General features: G+C 27.1%; 2 protein-coding genes across 3 annotated transcripts in view; one reads left to right on the top strand and one right to left on the bottom strand.

Annotated features, from left to right (window-relative positions):
• Positions 1 to 4,660, bottom strand: part of LOC111613725 (calcitonin gene-related peptide type 1 receptor-like) — a 38,598-nt gene extending 33,938 nt beyond the window's left edge. The window contains exons 1-2 of the mRNA XM_023355063.1: positions 4,565 to 4,660; positions 756 to 827 (exon numbers count right to left, since the gene is read on the bottom strand). The gene's annotated coding sequence lies outside the window, so the exon portion shown is untranslated. The remainder of the gene's footprint in view (positions 1 to 755; positions 828 to 4,564) is intronic.
• LOC111613724 (calcitonin receptor-like) lies at positions 4,601 to 9,120 on the top strand. 2 transcript variants are annotated; one of them, XM_023355062.1, is made up of 13 exons: positions 4,601 to 4,692; positions 4,845 to 4,884; positions 5,051 to 5,189; positions 5,269 to 5,379; positions 5,667 to 5,770; positions 6,482 to 6,620; positions 6,736 to 6,849; positions 6,978 to 7,084; positions 7,173 to 7,264; positions 7,551 to 7,677; positions 7,759 to 7,912; positions 7,995 to 8,061; positions 8,290 to 9,120. In XM_023355062.1, exons 2-13 carry the CDS (start codon positions 4,852 to 4,854, stop codon positions 8,363 to 8,365), a joined length of 1,263 nt encoding a protein of 420 aa, XP_023210830.1. In that variant the 5' UTR covers positions 4,601 to 4,692; positions 4,845 to 4,851; the 3' UTR covers positions 8,366 to 9,120. The 2 variants fall into 2 exon arrangements, with proteins under 2 accessions (XP_023210830.1, XP_023210829.1); XM_023355061.1 differs by having other exon boundaries at positions 6,479 to 6,620.
• The last annotated feature ends 383 nt before the right edge of the window (positions 9,121 to 9,503 follow it).

The following is a 9,503-nucleotide window of genomic DNA, read 5'->3' as shown; positions in this document are numbered from 1 at the left end:
ATTTTTTTACGCACCGCATCAATTTTTTTCCGCTTCGACATGATCATTAAAGCTGTAATTTTCCTTGAAAAAAAGACCCTTTCTTCTTTTAATTATCGCTAGGTGGCGTGCTAGAAGGTAATTACAAACAAATCTACCATCACGCCATCTCGCGGCGAGTATCGAAAACTGAAAGAAAAACACAAGGAGACGAAAAAAACGTAATAATAGTCAAGTAATTTGAGGTTTTCTGATTGTGATAAGGCGTAATTTAAAATTAATATTCTAATTATAATTTTGTCTTATCTTTTAACACTTTAATCATTATCAATTAAACATTCTTTAAACTTTACATCGTGTTTCTATAAATAAATTTACAGAGGAATAGCCTTAACTACATAAAAGTCGTTTTATATAATTAACGAAAATTTTCGTGTTATAAATCTCTTCTTAATATATTTATTTACCTTGTCTTAATATCTAAAATTATCGCATGAAAGATAATTTTGAGAAATTTTAAAATTACTGTTAATTAAACCAAAGTTAATTATGATCGAGAATGATAAATATATGTATTTATAATGTATATATTGATCATTATAACAGATTATCTTTGTATACTTTAATTCGCCTCTTTATATGCTAAAAATATCATTCAAGATAACATTTTTCTTGAATTTAAACATAAAAATCTTAGGTTTATGCCTTATATTATACGTTTTATTCCCTGTAGATGCGTAATACTTTGAAAGATGGAGAAAATCTTAGCTAATTACCTAATATAATTTATCTTCTTATCGATTATCCAAACGTTCTAGAGATTGTAAGAAGTAGAAAAATATTCTTATCTAAATAAAAAAACACACTTAAACAATTAAAACTTCATTTCTTATCATTAAAAGAACAATTAAAATAAATTAAAAATTCTAGATTTTCTTACACTTCAACATTGTTAATTATTTTCTAAAAACATGTTTTACATTAATCAATCATATTTTTAGTATATCGATCACCTCTACATAAATCACCTTCGTGTACACCGACAACCCCATTAGGGTGTTTTTTGGAGGGGGTAGATAATTAATTGTGATAATCTCTTTGATCTCTTATTATAACGTAGAAATAGAGGGAGGATATTAAATAAAATAAAAATGGAAATTTTCTTTTTTAAAAAATACATAGAATATTACGTGAAATTCTCGGGAGATACTTTGTGTATTTTGGCAGTTTTCCCATTTCTTAAAATGCTGATTGAATATTTTGACACCTGCTGGCAGCTTTTGGCCGTTGTATGATAGATAACGGCCATCTCCTGTGATGTCATCATTCGAAAATAGTCTTTAGATAGATATTGGTATCGTTGATAATACAGTCGACCCCCCTATAACACTGTTGACTTTTCCGTTTTATATGAATTCCATGTTGTACGAGTCACTTAGATTTTAGAAATACGTGTGCCGGGCTGTGAACGGCTCACGTATTTGTAAAATGTAAGTGACTCGTACAACATGGAATTCATATAAAACGGAAAAATCAACACTGTTATAAGGGGGGTCGACTGTAATACAGTAATTTTTTCAACCTAATTTAATGCCAAATTTTTGAATTATATAAGAAGAAACGGACCCTGGCTAGTGAAGAAAACCGGGAGAACGCTACGTTAATGAGGCACGAACCCACGACCACGACTATTGTTTAGCGGTTTTATCCACTCGGCCACTGGTGGACCTGGGTACTTAAATCACCAGATATGTAGCTACGGTTTTAGGTTATGTAAGACATATTATAATTATGTAATTTTATATATAATGTGAAGCTTTATATTTGATATTGTACAGGTTTAAGATCTCGAGTATTGGTATTTCAGCCTATCTACCATTCTTTAAAGCCTAAGTAACCTATGTCTGAAACTGCTACTAAACATAGGTCCTGATAATAAAACATTAAAGATATAAATCAACATTGTCGAAAACAACATGATGTATTATTAAAAGGAGAAATGTTACGATTGAAAATATTTTGAATAATTAATTCGTTGAAAAACACTAATGCAAATGGTAGCATTTTTTTTTATAATTTTGACCATCCAAAAATAGACTTAATTCAATTTGTTTGAAAAGTTTTTCAAGTATGTAACGAGAAAATAAATAATAAATCTATGTGAAGTATTTGAAATTAATGTTGATAATGTTTTTCTGATTAATAATAAAGATTTTTAATGGTGTTTTTATGGATAATAATTATATTTTATCACTCGAGAGTATGTCCAAATTGTATTCCAACGTTTCGTTTTAATAAAATAATAATAATAACCAACAATTAATTACTGTTACAATGTCACAATGCTCTCAATTTCACTAGTGTCTTACCCCTGTACATCATACTTTTCCTGTTAACAGGAAAGTCGTGCTAGTAAGTCAGGAGAAATATTTCAATTGAAATAACGTGACTTCCTCTCTAAATAGGAAGATTCAATATACTTAATCTGGTGTCTAACTTCTAATATTTTCATATCTGGTCTCGACTTTAATCTATCTAACTCCCTTCTCGATATTAAGGAAGGACAGTCAAACGGAAAATAATAGGGCTTCAATTTTCAAAAATTTTTAAAAATTCTTTTACTTTAAAAACATCTTAAAAATACATATGAAAAGTAAACATATATACTTAATAATTAACCAGAATTCGTTTAATTTAACTTAATTATATAATTAGTTAAAGGGTGTTAGTGTAATAAACATTTATTAGTAATATACTTGTAAGGCACGTTGCGTTAAAGGAAAATACATAATTTTATTCACGTTTAACCCGATTCTGTCATTTGTAAATCTTATTCAGGAAATGCAAAATCGTCAAAAGTTTATTCACTGCTCTTTAATACAGATTATATGCAAATGAATCAACTCTCAATCTGTCATTGCTGCTTGTTAAACATTGAAGAATACGAGTTAGAGATTAGTAAAGGCTTTATATTGTACAGTAGAAATTCTGGTAACGTATATACACTTTGACTTTTAATGTAATCGAAAAGGAATAAATAACCACAGTCAATACAAATGAATAATAAATTATCATTTATGATAACTGTATAATTTACTGAAGTTTGTTTAAGAGAATTTCGTTTTCTACACGAATCTCTTACGCATCTAATCATGTTTATTAGATGCTGAATCCATAAATTGTTTAGGGATATAAAAGGTATTATACAAAAATCCTTTCTTTACACAGTTTAAGCTTTAAGGATGGTTGTTACATACTAAAATGGATTAATGTATTAAAATTCGTTAGTTGAAATTTTAAATTGTTTTCATGTTGTGTTAAGATCGTATCAAATATTAAGTTCCTTCATCGATAATGTAATTAATGTATTGTAGAAGGAAGTTAAATTTTCGATAGAGCATCCTGTTTCCACTCGATTCGTGCGTGTAAACAGGGATTTTGTAATACTTCTGTGCCAATTTTTTTTAAATAATTTTGATAAAAAATTATATATTTATTAAGTTAGAATAAGCTACGGAATAAAATTATATTATAAATTAATGCATTTTATATACAATACCTTCCCCCCTCTACGTATGTGATATCACGAACAAAGTACAGGCAAAATACGATCCTTGAATATAGAATTACTTCAACCACTGTAAATTATTTTTATAAAACTTTAAAGAATTATAATATAAATTGTTTTCCCTTATTTATTTTCCGTATATTATACAAAGATATTTATAAAAGTACATCGAAAAGGATGTCACATACCAATTTTGGTTACAGGTTTGCTGGACAGTTAGAAGTTATAACACTTAAAACTTCACAAATCAGAGTTAAACACGCTGGAGTTTACTTATTTACGTGTTAAATGTTAGTTATTTATAAGGCGTTTAAATGATATTTTACCTTATTTATATTTATAAATCACTTAAAATCAAGTATCTAGAAAATATTTACAAGAGAGTCTCTTGTGATCGGTTGATAAGTGTGTCAAATATTAAAAGTGATGATCTATTTCTATGTAAATAACCTTGAATATTACATTATATTAATACTTTTTCTTGTAAGTAAAGTGATATTATAACGAAAATTAACTTTTTATAAGCGTAAAGGAAGATTTTTCACAAGTAGTGAGAGTTAATTGGAGTGTTTTATGTGTGTTTGTACTAAACACATAAAAATTCCCACACACACACACACCGTTACGAAAGACACGTAGAAATATTTCTTGGAAAAATTAATACACGTAAATACGTGTAAAATACAAATACATTCATAAAAATATCAAATTTTCCTTTAAAAAAGGTAAATAAATCTAATGCGAATTTTTAAACCTATACACAACGCTGGTGTGATTTAACACACGAGTTTAAAAATTTATACCAATTATTATAAATTTAAATTATAATTTTCTTGATTAAAACGAAGAAAAGTATTTGCTTTAAGTCACCGAATTGTTTACGTCACACTAAAATAACATTAAGATGGTCCCATGCAATAACACGACTTTCTCTATTTTGGTATTCTGTGAGGTCGAACAATCGACTAGTGTGATTTTGAATATTCGTATGTAGTGAAGAAAACTTGCAATACTGACCCGTGACGTCATGACCGATGACGTTACAGAGGAACGTTGTCCTTGAAGTCTCATTGGGGTGTTAAAGGAAGCGATAAAAACAGAACATCAAAGCTTTCCATTGTCAAAGCACGCACAATCTTACAAAGGTAAGTTTAAAAGGAGTTTAATTCTTTACTTTCGATTTTTATCACTTCATAATACTATAGATAATACGCTGACGTCGCAGTCTCACGTGATACACCAGTAACCAATTAACACGTGCTTTTTCTGTTTAACTAACACTAATCTCTTTTCGCAGGTTAAGCATGTTTAAGTTTACCGTTCTCTACCTTTTAGGGGTGAGTTATTTATTTTTACAAGCGATTTTATAAATGTTAACACAGCTTTTTTATTAGGATTTTTTTTATATTAGTTAAATATTTGAATTTTTCTTCATTTTTTTTTAAATTTTTCATAATTACACCCCTCATCTGTTTGTGCTACAATGACACGTCTTCTCTTCAGATAACTTTTGGGACAATTTCTAATTCGTCTCAACAGATGGCGATATCATACACGGAGAAGAAGTTCGTAGCAAAGCAGTTACGTGCCCTAAGGGAGTGTTACAGTTCCCAACTTGAGCAAACTTCTTACAACGATACGAGTAATTCTCACCATTAAAATCTACTTTAAACAATGTTAACATTACTTTTTTTCTCATTATTATTATATATTATTTTCAGTAATATATTGTCCAACTGATTTTGATGGATGGAGTTGTTGGTTGCCAACACCTGCTGGGAAAACATCTACTATTACATGTCCAAAAATCATATACGAAGGAGACGAAGCGAGTATGATTTATATATATTTTTATAACTTAAAAATTGTAAATAGAATATTGTGAATAGATGATGAAATCAGTAAGTTATAGCAACGTAATGTACATGAAATTATTCATTTACGTACACATACACGAAGGAATAACAAGAGAAATTCTTCTTATTCCTTCGTGTAGTAGATGTAAACTATTAAAATAACACATCTGTTAATCAAAAATTGCGACATTACCCTTTATTTAAAACACATCTCTCCTGTTAAAATGTCATTAACAGTTACTCGAAAGTAATTATTTTCTTAGGATACGCCACAAGATTTTGTCAAGTCGATGGTACTTGGCCTATTGATCCAAAAAGCCAAATTGACATTATCGATTACAGTTCCTGTTTATCTAATTTTTCTAAAGTAAGAATTTATGCATATATATAAATATTTTCCTTACTATTCTAATTTTATGTAAACAACTTGTCAAAAAATAAACGCACGACATTCAAAGTCTAAAACCACGTTGCAGCCTAAGGGGGTAAAAAAATAAAAAAGCCTACCTTAAGTCTGTCAAAAAAATAAAAGGAGTTTTCACAGATGAGAACCGAACCCACGTGTTTCGATGTATTCCATATGTAAGTTTACCAAATATCTTAACTGTCGAGACACTTTTTTATATTAGTTATGTACTTTGAGTGTTATTTGCGTTTGTTTATAATTCAAAAAATTTAATTACTATGTGAAAGAATTCGATAATATTTTGGTATGTAAATTCTCTCCTTTTTTTGAAATCGTAAAGCGAACCTTTATATTTCCTGTAAATTTAATTTAAACACTTAAATACCACCTTTTGTATGATCACAAATGGGGTTGGTGTTAGACTTGTATGCTTAAAGAAAGCTTCAAACTTCACTGTATATAAAAAATAAGTTGAAAATGTGAGGCCCTAAACTTTAAACTCGTGTACTGAGGCCTTTAACGGGTTATTAAAGGTATACAAGGTTGGCCCGATTATAGGTCTATACTCTCGCTTTACGACTATATAATTATGTAAGCCTTCTGTTTATTAGAAAATTATGTGAGAAATTACAAATTACATACATTTTTTTGTCTTATTTACACTCGAAGCAGGTACCAGATGTAAAGTTACTGACGTATGTTCTAACGAAATTATCACTTTCTGATTGGAATCCTTATGAGGCACCAATGGATGAAATCTCATTAGAAGAATGTATTACAGAAATTATATTATCTGATCATAAACCGTTAGGTACAGTACATCATAATACCTTTGATATTTTTATGTATAGTTAAATATATAATATTTCTTTTCTAATATAGCAATAATAAGAATTGTTCTGATTTATGATTTATGTTACTTACAGATGGGTTATATTGTGAAAGAACTTATGATGGATGGGGATGCTGGAATGACACGAAAGCTGGAGATATAGCTTACACCAAATGCCCAGCTATGATATTTCCCAATTCTGAAGAAAGTACGTATAAGAAAATAAATTTATCTTATAGGCCCTATATCCTATATATATATATTAAAGCATTCTAGTGTAAATTTTAGAGAATTTTATTGATTAATTCTAATAACTGTTTAGTATAATTAACTTAGGAACAGCATATAAAGTGTGTAATGAAGATGGAACATGGTTTAAACATCCTCATTCTAACAAAACATGGTCCAATTATACTACTTGTGTAGACTATGAAGATTTGAAAGTATACCCTATTTACTGTCAATTAGATATTTAAGAAGATTTATTGTTAAATTAGTCATTTTTTCATTATTATTATTACTTTTTTTCAGTTTAGACAACTGATTAATTCACTTCAGATGGGTGGATATGCAATATCAGCAACAGCATTGATCATATCTTTATTCATATATTTTTACTTTAAGTAAGTATAAAGTAGTGTTTAAAACTTATTAAAATGAATTTATTAATGGAAGAATGTATAAATAAATTAAATCAATACATTTTTGAAAGTGTATATAAGTAAATTCTTCAATATAATTTGATCAAAGTGACTATCAATCAAGAATTTCTTTTGATGTAATTATATCAAAGTAAATTAAAGAATGACTTTTGATTAAAATTTAATTCAATTTCTCTTTCTTTAACTTTCAAAGTACATAAAAGTGTTTATTTAACAGATTATTAATGAAAATTTCTTTATTTTCTAGAGCTTTGCAATGTACAAGAGTTATTATCCATAAAAATTTATTCACTTCATTCTTTGTCAGTAGCATACTATGGATAATATGGTACAGTACTGTTGTAGCTAATCATCAGATTGTTAAAGACAATAAAGTATGGAAAGATTACTCAATTAATTCTACTTTCTTCTTAATTTATATCTTTAATTAATTAATTATACATGTAATTTTATAGATAAGTTGCCAGGTTTTACATATTCTTTTATATTACTTCATGGTAACTAATTATTTTTGGATGTTGTGTGAAGGTTTATATCTTCATGTATTACTTGTCATTGCTTTCTTATCAGAATCAAAAGTTTTAATATGGTTATACTTTCTTGGTTGGGGTGAGTTAATTAAACAAAGTATATTAAAATTTAATTATTTTACTAATTTATAACTTAAAAAAAAAAGTAAACTTTTATTCAGGATTTCCTGTAGTTTTGATCGTAGCTTATGGAGTTGCAAGAAGTCGCCACTCTGAAAATATTTTACAGTAAGGACAATTCTTATATCATGTTTATATAACTGCTTAGTGTAAAAATTAGTATAAATATTTACAGTATGATAAGCATGTATTTATGTTAGATAAAAAAAAAAACCATGTAATAACAATTCCTGTTTAATCATTTTAATTTATTTCTAATATACAATTTTAATTAAATAAGAGTTTATTAAGCATTTAATTTATAAAAAGAAAACAATTCTATAATTCTTTTTCTAGTTGCTGGATGGATGACAGTAAATATTTATGGATATTGTCAGGACCAGTTTGTATATCATTAATAGTAAGTGTATAACTTACATAATAGTTTCATTAGTTTCTAATAAACAGTATTTTTTTTTTCCTTTAATAAATTTATGATTCTATGTATTTATTTTTAACTGATTTCTCCAAACTAATAGTGTGATTTGCACACTTTATCATACATCTCTGTTCCATTTTTTTGGTATAAATATATGTTTGTGGAAGGGGCATGTCTGTATTTTCTAAGAGAATAACACGAAAGCTTACATTTTTCTACACTTTAAAGAATATAACATGAATTTATTTGAGTAAAAAGTAAGAAAATTTAGCTATTTTCTCAATGTTTCTCTCTCTCTCTCTCTTTTAAAGAAGGAAACATAAGGTATTGGTGTTTATATTAATTTAAATAAACAAGATATATCTGTTAATGTATATTTATTTATAGGAAAAACTCCTGCACACTATTTATTTGCATACAAATATAAAACTTTACATTTATCTATACTATAAAGGGAAGAAAAGTAAGGATTTTCAACTGAATTACCTTATTTTCTTTTCTTAATGTTTGTGTTTATCTTAATTTAAATAAACAAGATATGGTTTCATGTATTTTATATTTAGGTAGAACTTTTACACACACAAACACACACTATATGTTTCATTCTCTATAATATGTAACTTGCAAAACATTAATGAAATGTTATTCTCTGTATTGAAAGTGTGAAAAATTAAGAATGACATTTAAAAAATTTTATTTGTAAAGTTAGAATATTTACAGAATCCAGAAAACATTTCAATTATATCCAAGAAGGAAAAATTTCAGTTAACTCACTTATTTTTAAATAGAAAAAAGTATAAATAAATAGGCTACGACTCGCAACATTGATTAATATTATTTAAAATTACATAAAGCAGATTTTATAGGAATTTTTTTTTACTTTACTTTACTTTACTTTATTATTTTCCAGATGTGTATAAAAAAAATTAATCCTTTAATAAAATTTCATCAATAAATTTCATTCAAATCATATTAGACAGTAAGAATAATAAATTATTAAAGGATTTTTAATGCATTTTATTTATTTATTTATTTAAAAAATAACTGTAAATATTCTTTTAAAATAAACATAAAAAATTGCCATTTTATTAATGTAATATATTTTTTTTTACTTTTTTTTTAGTGTCAGAAC

Source organism: Centruroides sculpturatus, unplaced genomic scaffold, assembly GCF_000671375.1.
Source record: "Centruroides sculpturatus isolate CEXI.00-Female unplaced genomic scaffold, Cexi_2.0 scaffold2030, whole genome shotgun sequence".
Lineage (NCBI taxonomy): Eukaryota > Metazoa > Arthropoda > Arachnida > Scorpiones > Buthidae > Centruroides > Centruroides sculpturatus.
Note: the sequence above shows the minus strand (reverse complement) of the source record. Positions and strands in the feature narration are given on the sequence as shown.